This window comes from Notechis scutatus, chromosome Z (genome assembly GCF_049901735.1).
Source record: "Notechis scutatus isolate UNSWTSFEM ecotype Mainland chromosome Z, rNotScu1.2, whole genome shotgun sequence".
Classification (NCBI taxonomy): Eukaryota; Metazoa; Chordata; class Lepidosauria; order Squamata; family Elapidae; genus Notechis; species Notechis scutatus.
The window spans coordinates 28,080,520-28,103,280 of NC_142025.1; the positions used below are offsets into that span (position 1 = coordinate 28,080,520).

The 22,761-nt window shown below is 43.0% G+C and overlaps 1 protein-coding gene across 4 annotated transcripts in view; it reads right to left on the reverse strand.

Moving 5' to 3' along the window:
* KAT2B (lysine acetyltransferase 2B) overlaps positions 1–22,761 on the reverse strand; it is a 97,127-nt gene that overhangs the window by 73,937 nt on the left and 429 nt on the right. For 2 of the 4 annotated variants that reach the window (XM_026673557.2, XM_026673559.2), the window contains exon 1: positions 21,967–22,399. The exons of 1 other annotated variant lie outside the window; for it this stretch is intronic. In XM_026673557.2, coding sequence (XP_026529342.1) covers positions 21,967–22,296 — 330 coding nt within the window. In that variant the 5' untranslated portion in view covers positions 22,297–22,399. Of the gene's footprint in view, positions 1–21,966; positions 22,497–22,761 lie in introns of those variants that run through there. One more of the 4 variants, XM_026673556.2, reaches the window with a different exon arrangement.

The window sequence follows — 22,761 nt, forward strand, 5'->3', positions numbered from 1 at the left end:
GAGTGTTATCAGGGTTGTGGGGAACGGAGTGGATGTGGCCAGCTCGACATCACTCATGTCAGGGCCTCCTGTGGTAACCCAAGCACTTTGCCAGTGAAAATGGGCTACTGAGCTCCATTTTCAGCTGCAACGGCTTCCTGCAATCTTCTGCCAGTGAAAAAGAAGTTTGGGAGGGCTGCCCAAGGCCCTCCTTAGCTCCATTTTTGCTGGCAGAGGCACCGCAGGCTGGTCTTTTGCTGTTTCCACGGTGGCCCTGCAGGCCAGATCTAAGCACCTGATCCACCTGGTCTGGATGCGGGCTGCGGGCCTTGAGGTTGACAACCCTGCTCTAACACTATCTACAGATTGACAGCTAAGGAAAAATTTGACAGGTTTTAACATTTCTTTTTAAAATTAGAGTCATCTTTTAGTTCATCTTTTTATACTCTATATATTCCTAGTGCCTATTACTTGGGAACTGGGCTACACAAGCAGCAGGAAAGTATGCGCACACAACTCCACTTGCATGAGCAGGTGTTCACACTTGCACGTGCACCTCCATTTGTGTGAGTGGTGGGCTCAACGGAGTTATGCACGCTCATGCTTGCACCTGCCACTTGTACAAAACCATCCCCTCTCCCTCCCCACTGGGCCATCAAGCCGAAAAAGTTTGGGGACTGCTGGTATAAACAACTTTGGGGGTTGTCTCAGGTGGTTTCTTTGGTGGAGGGACCTGCCATGTCTCTTTTGGGGTAGCTCATTCAACTTTGGTCACCACCTGCTGCTCAGCTTTCACCTGTGGCTCCAAATGTAATGCATGTAATGGCCACACTTTGGTAAACCATCTTAGCAGCAGGCCAAACTGGTCAAAGTAACTGATTAGTCCTCAGTCCTTGGTGATTTAGTGATCTGTCTTTCATGTAGTTTGTCTATCACTGCATGTAAAGTTTAGCTCTGGCAGAATCAACGGAGAGGAGGTCTCCAGTCATAACAGTTGTCCAGGTGTGGATTAAGGTCTCTTCTCCTAAAAAAAATGAGTATGTGCCTGTGCAACAGCTGCTCCAGTTAAAACTCTTGCACAAGTTTCAGTTGTGTAATTAATCTTTATCTATACTGCAATTCACCTCTGTTCCAAACTTAATTCATTGAACCCTGCAGTGATTAGGGAGTGGCAAACTAACAGAAGGAGAGGGAAGTTCTATTTACAAATCTGCACATGGACAACCTTTGGACAATAGTTGCTTGGCTCAATACCCAGGACAAGAACACATCTGGAAGCATCCAAGATGTCTGGGCAGCCCTTTTTTAGGATAGCACTACCTACATCCACGAGGAGTTGATTACAAAAAGTACCCTAGATATTGACTGGCTCCACAACATCTGGCTATCTTTCTGCGATTGGCAAATCAGCTCCACAGCAGTTAAGAATCAAGAAAAACAAATCAAAGAAAATTCATCATCAGAACCTGGAGTTTTCACCCATTTCTGGATAGAGACAAGTTGTCAAACAAAGCCTGAAAGATGAACTACATTTATAGAAGCTGAACTTTGCTGTTAGAGCATTGATATTACCACATTCAGTGAGACCAGGCTTATTGATGAGAATTCAGTTTAGGAAGCCTCAAATGGATATATGTTCTTTTAGAAAGGGAAACCACAGACTATCAACAGGACTTACAGAGTAGGTTTTGCAATTAAAACTACTCCGCTAAAAAACATTTCTATGTATGTCCTGTTCCAGACCACATGTGCACATACAAAGAACTGAAAGGTTTTTTTTAAAAAACTAAGCCCTCAATATCATTCCCTCAAGTCCTTTTTACAATAGGTTTGCCTGTAAATAGCTCCCCACAAAGTTTTATAAAACAAAATCCACAAGTTCAGCATGAAGTCAACCAAATGCAAAATCTGAATCCAGGCACAAATCCAAAAGCACAATATCCAATGCAAGGTACAAATTCAGAATTCACTCATGAATCCTGAGCCAGAGATGGTATTCAGCAGGTTCTGACCAGTTCTGGAGAACCGGTAGCAGAAATTTTGAATAGTTTGCAGAACTGGCAAATACCACCTGACTGGAGATTTTACAGTATCCTTCCCCTGCCACGCCCACCAAGCCACACCCATAGAACAGTTAGTAAAAAAAAAATTGAATCCCACCACTGTCCTGAGTCCAAGTTCAGGGTCAATAAACAAAGGCAGGCATTCACAAAGCCAGAATACATACACAACAGGAAATCAAATGGTTGTTTCTAACATCATGCTGCTCCACACATCAGGCTAAATAGATACACAATGGTGTAATTCATTAGGAGGGGTGAGGATGCCTTCTCACAAATAGCTGACCTTCATTGCACTTTCCTTGGTTTGGTCCTGCACGCTTTGGGATACAGTGGAGGAGGACATTCCTCCTCAATCCTGCTGACAGACTGCAGCTGCATTCCTTCTCCATCCTGTGCTTCTGACTGGTTCCTCAGCCCTCTAGTTGCAGCTACATCTCTTCCCTTTCTTCTTCAGCCAGGCACTTGTCCACTTGTTCCCTTGATGCTCCCCCCTCCCCAAGGTTCCTGGCCTCTTGTCTTCCACTGGCCTATTCATTCACTGCTCAGAGACCTTGGTGTCTTCCTAATGCTCCTCCGCATTCTACTCTGAAATCCCCAAAATCAGCCTCCTCATCTGAGCAATCATCAGGGGAAAACTATCACAACTCACTGGAATAAATGAATGTACTACCAGTATGAAGTTCCTCTTTCTCTCAGCAAGTCCTACTACACCACCACTATAATGCCTGTACGCCAACTCCCTCAAGTCCAGACAGACAAAGAGATTTATATGGGCATCTAGAGCAGATTATTCAAACCCACCAGAACTAATCTGTCACTCTGGACAACATCAAGGCCAGAATGTGAACAGAGAGTGACAACTGGGATGGAATCCTTGGAAGGCATGGATTAGCAAAATCAAACAATAAAGGCTTGCTCCTTCTGAGCAAGTGTGCTGAGCACAACTTGTGTATCACTAACACTATGTTCAGATTTACAAAAAAGTACAAAACAACCTGGGTGCATCCTAAATCTGAACACCGGCACTTATTTGACTATGTCAGAGCATGTCACTGCAACCATAAAGATGTTACCATTATCTGGGCCATGCAAAGTGCTGAGTACAGGACAGATCACAGACTGATTTGGTTGGTCTTTAACTCTGATCAGGTTCTTTATCACACAAGTAGCCAAGGACTGTCCGAACATCGTTTAACAGCAGCATGAAAAACCCAGGCCAAATCCAATATTTTCAAAATGTACTTGATAAAACTTTCTGGCAATTTATCACTTGTAGGAAATAGTAATGAAAATTGGATGCAATTCATAAATGTCATCACATAGAGACTGCAACAATTGTATTTAAGACTAAAAACCTGGACATACCAAAACCTTCCCATGTCCAGAATAAGACCTTTGTGTTATATATAAAGGAGTCCGAAGTGCAAGAGGAACTGCAAAAAATAGAGGACAACTGGTGGCCCAGAAAGTGTGAACAGGTGGAATGCTATGCAGATATGTATGTTACCAGTGTTTTTTAGCACCATGAAGGCATTTATGGTCCTTCTACATTAGGACACTCCCCCATATTGTCATCTGATAGGTCAGATCTGATCAAAGACCAGGAAGGATTGAAAAACCACTATAAATGTATTTAACTTACTCAGTAAGTCATCTTCCAACAGATTCCTCACTTGCCAGTCTTTCTCTATATCTGCTTCGATCCAGAAATCAATCTTACAGATGAACTTTAAAAAAAGACTCAGGGCAAGATGGTACAGAGCACCAGTCCCAAATGCCTTACACACATGCCAAGAAATCTTGGAAGACACTACACTCGCAGAGAAAATGATTGACAACTTATGTGGTGCTCTCATTGTGGCAGAATGGAAAATAAGGGAAGCAAATTAGATTAGGGAACTACAGGAGTATCAAGGTTTTTGCTCAGATTTTTCTGAACAGTCTTATCATTGTTTTGGAAAGAAACCTCCCAGAAGATACAATGAGGTTTTCTATTGAGCAGACTATGAATACGTCACCTTCATTGACCTAACAAAAGCACTAGACACTGTAAAGAAGGACCATCTCTGGACCATCCTGAAACCTTCTGGATTTGAGGAAATTTGTGAAGTAGATTCACCTACTCCATCATGGAATGATAGGACAGATTCTTTACAGTGATACATCAGCTGCATTTGCCATTTCCAATGAGGTGATGCAAAGTTGTGTCCTAACCCCATCCTGTTCAATCTCTTCTTCACTTACATGTTGTCATATGCTATACATGGGTTGGAGAATGTACAATAGATTCCAACTAAAGTTTTCTCTGTAATTTACACAGCTTGAATGAATGGACAAAGTGACTCTACACAGTAATTCAAGGAACCCTTCTTTGATGATGTGTGCTCCTAGCATACAACAGTGATTACAGTTGATGCTGAACAAATTCTCAGACACTGCTATGCTTTTCAGATTTACTATCAGCCTGAACAAGACTGAAGTACTTTTACCATCCTGTCAAATATCTTTAAAATATTTATAAAACCAAAAATCACTGCTGGTGACATCCAGCTGACAAAGGTAAATAGTTTCAAATACTTGGGAAGTAACATCTTGGGTCTTTGGACAAAGGAAATGACTCAAAGACCAGCAAAGCCAGACAGGTTCTGAAGCAGCTGCATACTAGACTATGTAATCAACACAACATCCATATCTCCATAAAGCAGAAAGTCAACAGACCTGTGGTTATCCCTTCACTCCTATATGAATGTAAACCTTGGACTATGTACTAGTAAAACATCAAACAATTGGAGAAATTTTACATGCATGTTTTCTGCTCCATTCCTGAAATTCTTAGATAACACCATCTGGAGATCTTGGATTATACAAAGTCCACCAGCATTGATTACCTAATTAACACAGCCCAGATTTACTGTGTGGAATACATCATCAGAATGAATGATCAATGTATACCTCACCAATGGTATGGTATACTGGAGACTGGGAAGACACTTTGAGGACATCTATACAAGCGCTATGAAGATACTGTGAAGGAAATCGTACACCACTGTGACATCCAGCCAAGGGAATTACTAGCTGGGCTTGCTAACAGATCCGCTGATAGGCCCTGTACTAAAATGCTTCCATCTGCTTTGAAAACAGGAAAAACTGATAGAAAACTGTTAAGTAGCACCATAGGATAACACCCATAATTATTACAAGACTTCCAGTCTTCCCCATTGTGCTAGTGTCTAAATCTCCAGACTCAGACTGCACAGTCACTTCCATGTCCACAGTGTGTCTTCTTTGAACTTGAAGGAGTATCAAACTGATTAACTCTTACCTGCCTGCCTGCCTGCCTACCCATCCATTCATCCATCCACCTACCTAACCTCCCCAGCCAACCCATCTGCCTATCAACACACACACAAACACACACACATCTCTAACAATTTATATCTGCAATGCTTGTAGTAAGAACTACAAAAGGATTCGCAGCAGAGAATTTGAATTTGAGTCTTCCCACCCTAAAAAGTTCCTTCTAGCTACTCATTTCAGATTCACATTTCACTCACCAGAGGATCTGGTAAATATAGGAGCATTCTCTATATTGTAAACAAGAATAAAATCTACTATTGGGTAACTTCCAATATCATTACATAAATTTTGTAATATTGCATTCACTAAGCTGAAATGTTTATGGAGAGTCTTATGCTAACCCATGCTGAAAAATAAATTACTGTGCATTTGTTTCATGAACATATTCTGCTATTATTTTCTTTTATTCCAGACAATCAGTTTTAAAACATATTTAAATTACTCTCCTCAAAAACTGTCATGATTAATCCATATGGTTTGCCACATTTTATTTACTGCTCATTCTTTGAATCAATATTGTGAAATAAAAGGTTAAAAATTATAATGCGTGATATTAACATATTGGCCTTGGTCCAGCAAACGATGAATCAAATTTTGAAAACACAGAAATAGGACTATATTGCTTGATACTGCTCAAGTTAGGGGCCCAACTGCTTGCTACATTGCTCAAGATCTAGCATGTTTTAAAATGAGTTAGTGAGACAACATCAAAGGGCATTTAATTCAACAGAGTGATTTTGAAACAAAATCTTGTAAAAAAGGTCTACTTCTTCAGCCTAAAATATTTTTAAAATGTTCATGAGTTATGATCAGAAAGATGTGATAATTTTAGTTTATGTTAGAATTTGTACTCAAAAAATATTATAAAAAGGGATTCATCATTTCAAAACTACCAAATTATACTTAATTATTAAAATTGGAAATAGACATTCTGCTTCCCTACAAAGATTTTTATTACAATCCCGTTTCAAACAGCATGGTCAAATTAAGTCCCTCTATGAAGTGATAAAAAAGGAGTCTCTACAGATTTGATTTCGCTCCCATGAAGTGGTACTATTTATCTACTTTCATTTGCATGTTTTCAAATTCCTAGGTTAGCAGGAGCTGGGGCAAGGATAGGAGCTCACCCCAAAACATGGCACTTGGATCTTGAACCTGTGCCACCCTATGAAGGAGATAGGCAGTTCTTAAATAGGACAAAAAAATAAACTGAGGGAGTTATAATTAAAAGCATCAGGACTCTTCCTATTCCTATGTAGAAAATAACACAATAAGATTATTTTACACAAACATCTATTCCTTTTTGACTGTTTCATAAAAAAAGTTCTCTGTTAGGTACAAGTTTATAAATTATAATGTATTCTAATTAATTGGTAAAACAATTACAATTTGAGCCAATTTTGAGTTGGGATTGGGCGTTAGTCCTTACCTGACACGCCATTTCTTTGGAGCCGTGAGGATCATCCAGAGAGCGGGAGGTGCTTCAGTCTGCGTCGTTGAAGGCTGAGCTTAATTACTGAGGAACGCTCCGCCCTCCATCACGTGGCTCCCTTGCGTTCCCCAGTTTACGCGAAGACGAGAGTGAAAAGAACATCGTGCTCTCATCTTCCTATACTAAAGAGTTCATTGGCCGAAACAAGACCCCACCAGACGGTAAAATTATAAGGGTGGGGCTGGATGATCCTCACAGCTCCAGAGAAATGGCGTGTCAGGTAAGGACCAACACCCATTCTCCTGAGAGCCGTTCGGATCATCCAGAGAGTGGGACATACCAAAGCTTGGCTGTCCTACGGGAGGGACTCCGTCTGGTCCTGCAATCTCTGCGGTTCCTTGAAGACTCGCTGGAGGACTCGTCTACCAAACGAAGCCTCCACCGAGGCAAATGTGTCAATCTTATAATGTCTAATGAAAGGAGATGGGGATGCCCAAGTGGCCGCCCGACAAATATCAGCAATTGGAGCCTGGGTGGCCCAAGCTGCCGAGGTGGCTGCACTTCTGGTGGAGTGTGCTGTGATCCCCCTGGGTACCGGCAGAGCCTGAGACAAATAAGCCTTGGAAATAGTAGCCCTAATCCAGCGACCGATGGTTGACGGGGATACCTTGTGGCCTAATGATTTGGGCTGAAAGGAAAGGAATAGGGATTCTGACCTCCTGAAGGGTTGGGTACGCTTGATGTAAATGCGGAGGGCCCGTCTTACGTCCAGGGTGTGCCAAAGCTTCTCCCTTTCCCGCGAGGGATTGGGGCAGAAGTTTGGGAGTGTGAGTTCCTGTGCCCTGTGGAAGGCCGAGTTGACCTTGGGCAGGAAGGTAGGGTCCGGTCGGAGGACCACCCGATCGGCATGGAAAATGCAAAGGTCCTTCCTTACCGACAAGGCTGCTAACTCCGATATTCGGCGGGCCGAAGTAATAGCCACCAGGAACACGACTTTGAATGTTAGGAACTGGAGTGAGGATTCCCTGAGTGGCTCAAAGGGGTGTTTAGTAAGGGACACCAGGACCTTATTGAGGTCCCAGGTAGGATATCGGTGTATGGTTGGGGGACACAAGTTAGTGGCTCCTCTGAGGAATGCCCGAATGCGAGGGTGAAGGGAGAGGGAACCCAGATTATCACAGGCAATGACTGTTGAGAGGGCTGCGACCTGACGCCTCAGGGTGTTTGGGGAAAGACCTTTCCTCAGGCCCTCTTGGAGAAACTCCAAAACTTGAGCGATGGAAGGTGAAAGCGGGTTGACCTGGAGACTATGGCACCACTTGCAAAAACCATTCCAAGTGGCATTGTATATTCAGGTTGTTGAAGGCCGCCTGGTGGCCAAAATGGTATCAATAACCTGGTCAGAAAACTGCTCCTTTCTTAAACGTTCCCGCTCAACCTCCAAACAGCTAACTGGAGCCACTGAGGGTCCGGGTGTTGGAGGGGCCCCTGGGAAAGGGATATCCTGCTCGAGGGGATTTTCCAGGGAGAGGCCACCGATAAGTTGCGGAGGTCCGCAAACCATGGGCGTCTGGGCCAGTAGGGTGCCACTAGAATCAACTCTGCTCTCTCGGAGATGAGCTTCTGGATGACTCTGGGGACCGGGGTTAATGGAGGGAATGCATATAGGAGCCCTGTGGGCCAGGGGCAACGGAGGGCGTTAGTGATTCTCGGCCCCGTGGGAGGGGTATCTCGAGAAAAACCTGGGGAGTTGCGTGTTGAGCGGGGAGGTGAAGAGGTCTACTAACGGGAGACCGAACATCCTGGTCGCCTCCCTGAATAGTGACGGGTGGATGCGCCACTCGGACTGGTCCACCGTGGTCCTGCTTAGCCAATCTGCTTGGGTGTTTGAGTCCCCTGAGATGTGTTCGGCTTTGAGGGAGAGGAGATTGCGCTCCACCCAATGGCAGAGGCGCTCGGCCTCTCTCATCAAACGTATAGACTGGGTGCCCCCTTGTCGGTTGACGTGAGCCTTGGCAGTGACGTTGTCCGTGAGCATGAGGACATGCCGCCCGCGTACGTGAGGGAGGAAGTTGCACAGGGCCAGGTGAATAGCGCGGCGTTCCAACCAGTTTATACTGCATTCCCGTTCTACCTGTGACCATCTGCCCTGTGTTGAGAGCAAGTGGATGTGAGCGCCCCATCCGGACAGGCTGGCGTCTGTGGTGAGGGTGAGATGTTGGGGCTCCTTGAAGTAATGGCCCTTGTTGATGGCGGGACTGGTCCACCAGAGGAGAGATGTGAGGACCCTTGAAGGCACCTTGACCGTGGCCTTTGAATTGCTTCTGCCGGTCCGCTGGAACGGGAGCAAGAACCACTGTAGGGATCTAGTGTGTAAACGGGCCCATGGAACAATGGAGATACATGAGACCATTTTACCCAGTAATTTGGACAATTCTAAAATTGTTACCTTCCTTGATCGTCTGTTTGACGGCTTCCTGGATGCTAAGGAATCTCTCGGAGGAAAGGAAAACTTTACCCTGAACTGAGTCAATGACGGACCCCAAGTGGGTGATTCGTGTAGATGGTAACAGTTGGCTCTTTTGCCAGTTAACTAGGAAGCCATGGTCTTGGAGGGCAGAGAGTAGCTCTGATATCCCTCTCTGCTTGGGGTCTGGAGTGAGACAGGATGAGGATGTCATCCAGGTAACAATGGAGACGGACCGGGAGGTTCCTGAGATGGGCCGCCAGGGCCGCGAGGACCTTAGTGAAGGTTCTCGGGGCAGAGGCCAGCCCAAAGGGAAGGGCCACATATTGGAAGTGGCGATGGTTGTAGCAGAACCTGAGGAATTTGAAATGGGAGGGCCGGATTGGGATGTGAAGATACACCTCTGAAAGGTCTATGTAGGATAGCCAGTCCCCCTGCCTGATGCTCAGTAGGATGGACTGTAGGGTGTGCATCTTGAACCTGCGATAGACCAGATAATGGTTAAGGCGTTTCAGGTCTAGGATGGCCCTCCATCCACCGGAGGATTTAGGGACCACGAAGAGGTGGGAGTAGAACCCCTGCCCCCGCTGGGATGGTGGGACGGGTTGAATGGCCTGTATGTTGAGGAGATGATGGATTGCTGAATCCATTAAGTTGCGTTTGGTGGGATCCCTCGAGGGGGGGGATGCCATAAAGAAGTCAGGGGGGGCGCGCTGGAATTCAAGCGTGAGACCAAGTCTGATGGTATCACGGACCCAGGCATCAGAAGTGGAGGAGTCCCATCGGTCGGCGAAGTGCTTGAGGCGTCCGCCCGATGGGAAGGGAGGGACGGGATCTATCTGGTGCGCCGGAAGGGCTTCCCTCCCTGAACCCCTGAAGGGACGCCTGTAGCTGCTGCCCCTCCTGTTCCTGTCGCCCGGATCGGCTTGATCCTGGGGCTGGAATGGCCGGAAGGAGGGGGGCCTCGGGTACCTAGGCGGGAAAGGAGACTGGTAGAAGGGTCAGGAGGAACTTCTCCGAAATGGCTGAGGGGCTCTTGACTCTGACCTCCGAAAGAGAGGAGGGAGAAATTTTTTCTTGCTTCGGGTTTCGATAGCAATGGGTCCAGAGCAGTGCCAAATAGTTTGTCCCCTTTTATGGGGGAAGTGGCCAGCTTAACCTTGTTTTTTCACGTCCGCCTGCCAGTGCTTGAGCCAGAGCAGGCGGCGAGCTGTAACGTGAGATGTTATTGCTCGGGCGGAAAACTTAACCGCGTGGTAGGTGGCGTCGGCTGAGAATTCTGCCGCGGCCGTCAATTTTGCAATGTCTTGGTGAGCCCTTGTATTGGAGGGGGGAACATGCTGCTTCAGTTGACGGAGCCACCGGATCGAAGATCTGGTGAAGAAGGAAGCGGCCGTGGCCAATCTAATGGCCCAGGTGTCCGCTTGATGAGCCCTACGTAAAGCAAGCTCGGACCTCTTGTCCTCGGGTTTCAGGGCCTCTAGGGGGTCACTGGGGAGGACGAAGATGCCAAACCAACGATGGGCTCATCTACCTCGGGAGTGTTAAGCAAGTTGCAGAAGCTCGACTCGAGGTTAAAGAACCTCTTGTCCAGGCTGGATGGGGCGGGAAGGGCCCTTGTAGAGTCCAACTGGTTTGAGACTAGGTCGTGAAATATGGGTGGGGCCGGGATTACCTCCGCCTCCACCACGGGCTGTCTAAAAATGGCGTCCTCTTGCCCCTCTGCCGGGGAGGGGAGGGCCGAGGAGGACTGCACAGACAGGCCAGAAATATTCCTGGCCTTAAATAGCAGCGATTTAAACATGTGTGGCTTGAACAGACCCACAAAGGTGGGTTGGTCCGGGGTGAGGCCCTCGTCCTCGGACATGTCCCCCTCCATAGGGTCTACCTCCAATAGGGGCTCCCCTTGGTGCGTAGACCCCCATTCCAATTCCTCCTCCTCCCCGAACCGATCTAGGTCCTCCATGGCCTCCTCCAGATCCCTTTCTGGGAGAGGACTGCCCCCTGTAAAGATACCTGACCGTGAATGGGGTCCAATCTAGGCGAGGACCTGACTGATGGCGAGTCGTGTTCGGGCACCAATGAGGGGGGACCGGACCTGGACATCTGTTGAAGGCCCTCTGCTATCCCCTGGCGAATGGCCCGTTCCATCCATGCCTGCACGTGCGCAGTTATCTCGGCTGTGGCGGCCTCCTCCTGGCGCAGACCAGCGGCCGTGGGCGTAAATGTAGCTTCGGGCGTCCGTCTGGTCGATGGACCGGGGACCTGGTGTTCCTGGGATGGGCTGCGCCTGGAGAGGGAAGAACAATCTGGAGGAGGGGGGGTGTCTGGAGGTAGAAGGAGCGGAGGGTGGGAAGGCTGGAAGTACCGGTTGTGCCTCTCTAGATCGCCTGTCAAATTCTTTCTCCAGAGCCCTATGACGTCTTAGGGCGTCTCTCTGAGAAGCCTTGGAAGTCTCCTTAGGGGCTTCCTTAGCCTGTTTGCGCAGGTGGTAGGATTTAGATTTGGCCTTCAAAGAAGGGCCTTTGGTGGAATTGTCATCTGCCATTGTAGAGGAAAGGACTGTAATACAATTTTAAGGGCGGCACTAGATTTGAAAACGTCGTCACTACAATTTACCATACTCAACAGGCAAATATTCTAATAAATGGGGAACAAACTGACCCGATAAAAATAGAAAAAGGGGTTAGACAGGGTTGCCCTCTCTCTCCTCTGCTTTTCATATTCGCCTAGAATCTCTTTTGACGTATATTAGGCAAAATTCGAGAATTAGAGGACTGAGGATTAAATCAGAAGAGTACAAAGTACAAGCCTTCGCTGATGATTTGGTTTTTTTCTGGAGGAGCCTATAGAAAAAGGACATAACTTATTAGAAGAACTAGAACGATTTGGAGAAGTCGCAGGATTTAAAATTAATAGGGGTAAAAGCGAAATTAATGTCTAAAAATTTAACAGGAGACCAGAATAAAGAACTAGAGACAATAATGGGAATACAGGTGACAAAAAAATTAAATACTTAGGAATTTGGCTTACTCCACAAAGCAAATCATTAAAAGAAAACAACTATGACAAACTTCTCCAACAATCCAAGAAAGATTTAGATTCCTGGAGTACATTACAACTTTCCTTATTGGGCAGGATTGCTCTGATTAAGATGAATATTCTGCCAAAATTTCTTTATCTATTCCAGACAATTCCAATCAAATTAAATAAAAAATTTTTTATGGAATTAAACAAGATAACACTGAAATTTATTTGGCAGGGGAAAAAAGCTAGGATTAATGTAAAAGCCCTACAAGATTTGAAAAGCAGAGGAGGGTTAGGCCTGCCAAACTGGGAAGTATATTACAAGGCAGCCACCCTACTATGGATAAAGGAATGGGTGAATTTAACTAACAAAAGAACACTAATATTAGAAGGCCACGATATGCAGAAAGGATGGCATGCCTTTCTGTGGGAAACTGGGAAACCCAGGCAATCATATTTCCATAGGCATCTTATCAGGGACTCTCTATTAACCAATTGGAAAAAAGTACGTAAAAAACTTTATCTAAAAATACCGATTTGGCTATCTCCAATGGAAGCGATAGTACACCCTAATAATTTGGATATAACTAAAATGATTAAGTACGAAAATTTATTAGACCCACAAGGAAAATTGAAAACCCGACAAGAATTACAAGAGCGAGGATTTAAAATTGATCAGTGGGTGTACCTTCAAATTCATAGTAGATATAAACAAGATATTAAGGAATTTGGAATCTACAATAAATTACAGACTTTAGACAAAATTCTATTAGGACCGAGCAAAAAAAATATATCTAAATTTTACAAACGTTTATTAGAAACTGAATTAGAACAAGAAATTGTCAAAGGAAATATGATTGCGTGGAGCAGAAACGTGGGACGGAGCATTACGCTAGCAGAATGGGAAAGGATCTGGAACAGGAACATTAAGATCACGAAATCAGTAGCTTATAAAGAAAACGCATATAAAATGTTTTATAGATGGCACCTGCCCCCTTCGAGATTGGCGAAGATGCACCCCAACACGAGCCCCAATTGTTGGAAATGTCAAAGCATAGAAGGGACCTTCTTCCATTTGTGGTGGTCGTGCAAGGAAACCCAGAAGTACTGGCAAAAATTAGGCGCTGGCTAGAGGAAATAACCAAGGAACAAATAGAGTACAAACCAGAGTCCTTCCTTCTAGGAATTTTCGATAAACAAATACCCAAAAATCGAAGTATATTATAATTCATATCATTGTAGAGGAAAGGACTGTAATACAATTTTAAGGGCGGTTGGCTCGCCAAGGGTTCGACCTACAACAAAGGCCGGGTGTCCTTTCAGCTGGCCCACACCCCCTTTTGGAATTTAGATGTATAAAATCTATAATATAGTTGTTGATATAATTATTAATATATTTATGTACAACCAGGATATATAATCCAATTAGTGTTGATAATGTGAAGAGTCAATATCGATAAGATGTAAAAATATATAAATATAAGTTCACATATAAGTATATGTATATGTATATGTATATGTATGTATGTATATATATATATATATATATATATATATATATATATATATATATATATATATATCTGCATATATCCAGTTATTTAACTGTTAATCGATATTATTATTATTATTATTATTAGTATTAGTATTATTAGTAGTATTATTATTATTAGTATTAATATTATTATTGCTTGCCAATATGTAATCTAAGGTCTGGTATGAAGCTCCCAGGAAGGAGTGACCCCAGAGAGTACTGTTAAATATCACCAATTTTCCGAATGAAAACGCCTGAGGCTTGAATGAGGCCTCTGGCAGCTGGAGCTCCCAGGCAACAACCGGGAGGGATAGGCTGCTGATTCCTGCTCTGAGCGTGCTGCGGAAAGCCAACAAGGTTGCCAATTTCACAGAATATCCAGTAGCTCTTACAGGCTGAAAGGCCTATAACTAGGGCCAGTCCCTTCGCAGCTCGATGAGGCCTCAAAAATGGCGCCCGACACGTGGCGGTGCCCAAAATGGCGGCCGCCCACGCTCCCTTAATCACGGGCTGCTCAGAGCAATGCAGCGGCCTCTCTGGCACACAGAAAGACCGAGAGAGGCAGCCAGGTAAATTTTCGCCCCTTCCTAGGGCGATCGGCGTTAACGGTGGGGGGGAATACTAGCTGCGCTGTCTAGGCGCGATATAATATAACCGCTACGAGTGCGGCGTGAAAAGCGGCAGGAAAACGACCGAATTTTTGGGGGGGGAGTATTGGCGCCGAAGCACGAAAGCCGCCCGTTCTTCAACCCCCCTGGAGGCGAAAAAACGCACTCCCCTTGTATCACTATCCCAATGCGCTAGAGGCTAAGGAGAACCAGAATAGTTCGTCCCTTTTTAAGGCAAAGATAGTCAAACCTGAGAGTAAAAAGCACTTGAATCGGCCAAGGAGTGGTGAACTACACAGCCTAATCTCACGAAGGCTGAGCGTAAACTGGGGAACGCAAGGGAGCCACATGATGGAGGGCGGAGCGTTCCTCAGTAATTAAGCTCAGCCTTCAACGACGCAGACTGAAGCACCTCCCGCTCTCTGGATGATCCGAACGGCTTTCAGGAGAAAAATCAGTTCTCTACATTTAATTGCTTTGAAAACCAGAATTTGAGTTGCATCTAATCTAAACCATCTAATATGGCTTATATGATAGCTGATATCAAAAAAGGATAATGTATCAATGCAAAAGATCCCTATTCAATTGCTACTAAGGTTGTCTACCTTAAACTTTGCAAAATCCACAAAGATATGCAATTACCAAGTTGATATACTTAAAATGCTTTGAACAGCAACTGCCATTCAAATCATATGAGAAATCTCCAGAGATAATAAGAATGGTAGTCCAGAATATTTGGAAAAATAAATTTCAAAAGATTGGTTCAGACTTGTATTAAACTAAGAGAAGCGATGAGCTAGTGGAGTTGGTACAAAACAGCATCATTATTTCTACTTACTGTTTGACTAATTTAAACTGATCTGCATGTAGCTATAACAAATAATATAATTTAAGTTAAATGTGAGTTATAAAACTCTCAATCTCTTTTTTACCACCAAAAAACACCTTATTTAAAATTATTTTTTAAGAATAAAATGAAATCAAGTGAGGCATAAAATCTGTAAGTTCTCAAGGGAAATACTGGCAGGCCCAGCAGGACCCACAATTCCATGTTGAGGATCCAAGATGTAAGAAATTACTAATATATCTGTGCAAACATGACCCTGGAGAGTTTGTCACCATATAATGTGTGAACAAAGTCCTAGGAATTATGTGTGAAAAGAGTTTTCAGTTTTTAGGATGTGTTATATCTTAATTTTAAGAACAGAGTCCTTTGTTTTGTAATGAAACACACAAAAACATGACAGGTTTGTTCCTTCTTTTATTAAATGTCTGATAGGCAATAGCTGACTTTTTAAAATCATTGCTTGAAAAATTTACTGCTTAACAAGGTTATAAATATGTCTATATTCATTCTGGTTCATGTGATTAAGCCTGTATTTGAGTAGTAAGTGTGCAACTGTTTGAATTTATTTTATTAATATTTATTGTCAACCTCTTACTTATATTCCTTGCATTAAACTACAAAGCAAAATGAATTCTATTACTACTAATAGAGTGGGGCTTGGTTAAAAGTACTTGAAGTCCTTTATAAAGAGATATATTTATAATTATGTTTATAGAAGAATTGTCATTTTCCCTGTGACACTTTCTAAAGACAAATGTTACACTGCTTGCTTGTTCTTGCACACCTGACCATATAATCCCAAAAAGGACACAAGTATAGTGATATAACTTTTTCATGCTTCAGGCTTAAGGATGAAATCATACAGAGGTCCCACAGTAATGGGACTGCTCTAGCAATTTCCTCTCACTGCTTTTTTTTACTTTACACATAGGTACATACATACCATACTGGATGAGAGGTTAAAAAATGGCAGAAAGGAGTGGAGCTCATTAAGTCTCATTGAACTGAGTATAAGACTCCACTTTCCACAACTGAACAACTATGGAGATGGGGGGAGGAATTATTTTGCAGTTTCCCACTACTATAGCTGACCATATCAGACCAGTCTGAAAGGAAAATGGAATCTCTTGATATTCTCCAGAACAGCAAGTTCTGCATAAAGCTAATCTGTGGTTTTGTCAAAACTTTCTACAGACTTCATAAATCACAAATCACTTGCATTTGCTCTAAAGCAGTGGTTGCCAACCAGTAGGCTGGGAACCATTGATGGTCTGCGAGAGAAATTTTGGTGGTCCAGAGAGAAATGTCACTCCCAAAGCAATTAATCCAGGCTGCGCGGAAACACAACGCTGTGCCGCCCATATAAGGCTTGCATTGCAAACAACATGAGGTAGTGAGGGGAGGGGGAAAGTGTGGAGGGAGGGAACTTGCCCCACAAGCCTGGCCTGGCCACCGGGCTGCTTCTTTCCACTTCTTTCTTCTTCTGCTTTTGGCAAGCAAAGCAGCAAAATTCTTTCTCTCCCCCAAACTCTGCCAGAAATGAGTCTTTGGGACCCTGCAAGGCATCCTGCTCCAAGAGGCTGCGCTGGCGCGACAAGTCTCACAAAGACTCATTTCTGGTGGAGTTTGGGGCAGAGAAAGAAAAGACTTCTGCTGCTTCTGCTGCTTTCCTTGCATGAAGCCAAAAGTCTCTCTCTCTCTCTCTCTCCCCCCTCCCCCTCCCCCTGAGAACAGATCTGGGGACGGTATCCTGTGATCCCAAATAAAGAATGATTGATCATAGGAAAATGGGGTGGGGAATTTTCGTGCAGACTTTTTGGGATTTTCCCAGGGTCTCTGCTGCTTTCTGCAGATTCCCTGGGAAAATGTGAGCAAGCCACCATCAGTCAAAATTCATATTAGTGGTCCGCAGGATTTAAAATTATGAGTTTGATTGGCCCTGAGGTCCAAAAGGTTGGTGACCTCTGCTTTAAAGAATCCTGAGATCAAACAGTAGTATGTGCATTTAATACAATTTTCTAAAAGGAAAAGGAATGACTAGTACCTGTGCAATGCAGGCAAAGGAATGCCCCCATAATTAAAAATGTGTTGTTCAGTCAAAGCAAAGTAAAATTTATTTCTCCAAAATATTCAACCACATAATCTCTCACATACAACTCTATCAGGTTTTAATAAAGAAAACAGAATTTCATTATGAGAAGGAAGAATATGTACATCTCTCAGAAAGTGAAAGTAACTGATCAACAAAAATTAAAGCAAACGGCTTATTTCCATAAGCATATATAACTGGAATTAAAACAGAATATCTACTTTGATACGTCTTTGTCCTAAAGTAAATAATAATTAAGTATAAGCAAATGGAGCTACTATAAGTGGATATACAGGTAGTCCTCCACTTGCAACAGTTCCTTTAGTGCAAATTTAGGTCACTAAAGCGACTTATGACCATATTTCACACTTATGACCTTACCAGCCTCTCCATGATCATGAAATCAATATTCAGACACTTAGCAATTGACTCATATTTATGATAGTCAGAGTCCTGGGATCATGTGATCATCTTTTGCAAAAAAAAACAATGGGAAAACCAGATTCATTTAACAACAATGTTATTAATTTAATGACTGGAATTATTCACTTCACAACTGTGGCAAGAAAGGTCATAAAATGGAGCAAAATTCACTGAACAAATGTCTCACTTAACAACAGAAATTTTGGCTCAATTAAGTCCTTGACTTAAGGACTATCTGTACTGCTTTCTAATTCTATATAATTCTATATCTAATTCTAGTCCTCTATATACCTTCTCCTTTTTCCTAAAACTTTCTTAGAATTAAATTTTAAATTATTCTTTATGCCCCAATAAAGTATTATACACTATCAAGTAATTATACATGCAATATATTTTTCAAATTGTATAATTCTGCCAATTTTATTAACTTCTAATAATTCAGTGTCACTTTTACTAACCAATCAGGACAATTATTAATTTCAAAAAAAAAAAAAACATTTGTCCATTTTTAGTTAGTATTTCTTTACTGAGTATCATGATCAGACTACAACTTTTAAGGAAATTTCTTGTGATGATAAGTCATCAGATATTAGATTTTCTGCATTGGAATTAATGTTGATAGTTACTTCAAGCAGTTTATGTTATGCTTATCAATGTTTTGCTTAAAACACAGGCACAGATATGTATTGTATACAGTCTTTGCATTCCATAAAGCAATTATTTTGTAGCAAAAATCAATCATTTTCTAAGTATTTATCAACGACTGTTGCAAATCTCATTTCCAAAATAATGCTGTTTTTACATTCATATATTGTTACAGATAGTCCTCATAACAATTGGAAGTCCAATTGAACCCAAAATTTCTGTTGCTAAGTGAAACATTTGTTAAATAAATATTGTCCCATTTTACGACTTTTCTTGCTACAGTTAAGTGAATTGCTGTAGTTATTCATTTAGTAACATGGTTGTTAAGTGAATCTGAATAGCCACTGACTTTGCTTGCAAAAGAACACATGACCCAGAATACTGCAACTGTCACATCTGAGTCAAATTGACAATTGGCCAAGTTTTGATCACGACCATGGAGATGCTGCAATAGTTGTTAAGTGTGAAAAATGATCATGTCATTTTTTTCCAGGGCTGTTGTAACTTTGAAGTCACTAAGTGAATTGCTGTATGTCAAGGATTAGCTATATTAAGTATAGCTTAAGTATTCCTTGTCAGTATATTGAATCATGCTAGTTGAATATTTAGTTTAGTTTACTTGCTCAGATATGCTTGCTACTTCTATTGTTCCACTGTAATGAAATATTTTAGAGGAATTATCTCTGGTTTCTTTAAATAGTTGAAGTAAAGTGCTGAAATTGATATTAGCTTGTTATGTGACCTTGAAAAAATGAGTTTGAGTGTCCGGCCTTTGTAAACCACTGCTGGGTTGGATTAAGCAATGTGAAATTCATTTCCTTTGATTTTTAAAGAGATTAATACATGAATTTGCTTTGACCATTTTTTTCTGAACATAAGAGGCATCTAACAATGAATTTGCTTTGTTAGAAGCCTCATGTTCAGAAAAAAATGGTTACAATAATTTGGCTGTTGGAGATGTAACTCAGGAGTTGAAACATTAATGAATATGAAGTGGTTTTTCCTATTTTTATAGCATTTTAGGTTAATATGAAGACTTCTGATAACAAGACTCTGGGGGATAATCACTCCACATGAAAGACATTTTTTTTCTTTTTTTCTGGCTATATTCCTACTCTTGGGAATTTATACAGAGATGATTGTGGATTTTCTAGTGATAGTATTGGTTAAATGAATTATAGCACAAGATAGGAAAGAAAAATATCCCCTTGTTCTTTTTTTAATTATAAAAAATAAGAATCTTTTTAGCAACATGGTCAAAGTTCCGACTGTATTTATAACATAGTTTCTATATCATTTTTAAAAAAATTGTTACACTTATCACCTCTGAGGTGGTGTTTCATCTTTTAATACTATTTTATATACTTATGAAATAAAAAAATAAAAGCATTACATAAAATCTGTTCAAAGACAAGGAATATAAAAGCAGAAAACAAGAGCCTTGGAAGATAAAAATTCAAACTCCCATTGAACTGAACTGTCTCGATGGTATTACGCCTGTCACCTCCACTCAGACCTACATAGTATATGGTACTATGAGATTAAAATGAGAAAAGGGAAGAATCCACACAATGAGCAAAATTTCTTCAAGAACTGTAATAGGATAAATAAAGCTCTGCATGGCTTTGACCTAGCTTCCTTTTGCAGTAATAACATTGATATAAACAGAGAGAAAAAATCCTTTCAATGTGTTTCCAGGCTGCTGAGCTCTTTCTAACCTCACACAATTGGTAATCCACTTTTGTGTGCGTGTGTCAGAGTTCTTGTCAGCCATAGGCTGCAGAAGGAACAAGCCACAATCCCCACCTCCTTCTGCTGCCATCCTGTCAAAACAAAGGCTCTGTTGCCAAGATTTGGCAGAAGGAAGTGGGTGAACAGGAGGAGCTATAACTGCTTGTCTCCAATCCAAGTATCTCTTTTACTCTCCTCCTCTCACATTTACTGGCACTACACTACTCAATAGGGAGTGCTGGAATGGCTTTCTTGCAAACCTCCCCTAATGAAAAAAAAGGGAAAAAAATCAGGAAGCAGAATTGTTTATCTCTTAACAAATATACAGTGAGTGTTTAAAGCAGACTTTGGTTTTGTGCCTAATATTATGTTTACAAGAGGAGCAATTGAAACAGCATTTTACCAAGGAAAAATAACACAATAAAAACCAAAACTGGCATAGCCTATTGGGGTTGAGTTTTCTTGACTCTCTGTGTTAGTTTGCACTGATGTTCTGCTTAGTTTCAGCAATGTGTGACTGCTTCCAAAATAGTTTATTTTCTTAGTACTGCAAAGAACAGGAAGCAGAACTGTACAAACATTCCCTCTTAATGCACACATACATCTGTGTTCTCCTTGTTAAAAACACTTCTTCCAAAATATCACTAGGAATATGCAGTAAAAGATGGACCTTAAAAAAAATCAGATTGATGATGGGATTGTAAACTAGTAGATACAAAGAGGAAAAACAACTGTGATAGAAATCAGTAGTGTTAAAAATATAGAGTGGAGCAGGTAACCTACTCCCTAGCTTGATGCCATCCAGATTTGTAGAGATGCAATTTCCTTTATTCTCAGGACCGCTGTGATTGTAATTATCAGAACTCATTTGAAGGACACCAGGTTGGAGAAACTTATTCAAGAGCAGCAGAACAGAAATGAGTCACATGGAACAATGACAAAAGATTCAAGTGAAGAAACTGAGCTAAGCTTTGCAGAGACAAAAAGCAAAACAAAGCCAGAGAAAGGTAAACTGAAAAATACTGCTGTGCAGAGATTAGAGAGAGGTAACCAAAGGTGTCACCACTGAGCAGTTGAACAAAGGAAAGTGGGGTTGATCTCTGACAATTGTTATATGGGCTAAATTTTAGCACTTTTTGCATCTTGCCAGAGTTGAAACAAATGAAGTGAAGATCTAGTGAAGATCTGACCAACACTTTAAAAGTTTTTACCCTATTCACAGTTGTTCCATACAAGAACAATTTCTAGGACAGTTTCATTTTCAAGCAATTTAATATCTGACATCTGATATTTTTAAAGACGATGTAGTATTTTGCACACAGAACTCCAATTGATGCAATAGAATTTTATACCGAATTATAACCATGAATGTATGCAAGGAGAAATAATCAGAATTGCTCTTTATAAACCACGCAGATACACACGAATAATTGAGCAGAAAACTATTTTTCCAATTGGAAAACAATTGCCACGCTAAACACCAATAGGAAGTCCAGCGGGAAACCGCATACGCGTACCCTGAAAATGACCCCCGAGCCAACCGCTGCGTTTTAGAGCCTATTTATTTCGTTAAAAGCACCGGCTGCAGTCCCAGTAAACCACTCCCGCACCTCCCCTTCTGACGACAATTATAAACTGCAACAGCTACATCTTTGGGCGCCCCCTAAGGGCAAGCAGCAAGTGCGGCGACCTCTGTGCTGGACGTCGATGCAATCCCTTAATCTTGTCTGTTTTTCCTCCCCAACCCTAAGGCTGGCTGGGTACCTTGCAGGCAGAGTATACTCCCAGCTTCTCTAGCTTCTTGGCGCGGGGTGCAGAGCGAAGCTGTGCCTTCTTCCCCGCGATACGAGCCGAGCCGAGCCCCCCGCCGCTGCTGCTACTACTACCACTTCCACTGCCTCCTCCTGCAGGGCTCTCAGCAGTAGCAGCTGCGGCAGCAGCGATAACAGCTCGGGCGGGACCACAAGCAGGCAACCCTCCAGCGGCCGGGGAACCCTGCTGCAGTGCTCCGGCCCCGCCGCCGTTGCCCCCAAGACTTGCTCCTGCTGCCGCTGCAGCGGTAGCTCCAAGCCCGGCCGCACCAGCCTCAGACATGCCGCAGCAGCGCGGGCCGCGGGAGGCTCGGCTCTGTTGTGACCGACGCCAGCCCCTGCTCCGTGCCCGGTTCAGCGCGCCCGTCGAGCGCTCTGGACCCTCCCCTTTCCCCGCTTTGCAGCCGCCGGCTGCTCCCAAGGAGGGAGGGGACAGGCCGCACCGCGGGCGGGTCCTGCTGGGGAAGGGAAGAGAAGGCGGAGGCGAGGCGCCTGTTAAGAAGACAGTAAAGGGAGAAAGACGGACATGTTCTTGCAGCTTGGCGCGGTTGTCCCTCTTGGCGGAAAGATCCCGCTGCAGACATGGCCTCCCTCGCTTAGGTGCCAAAACAGTGGCGCCTCCAACAGCTCTCCCTTAGCAGCATATTCACGGCCAAATAATCTTCGAGAGTCCATTTTTCCGCCCCAGGACGGGCACCGTACTTCTTGGTGCCCTGCGTGCGGTGCCCTGCGTGTGGCGCCCATGCCC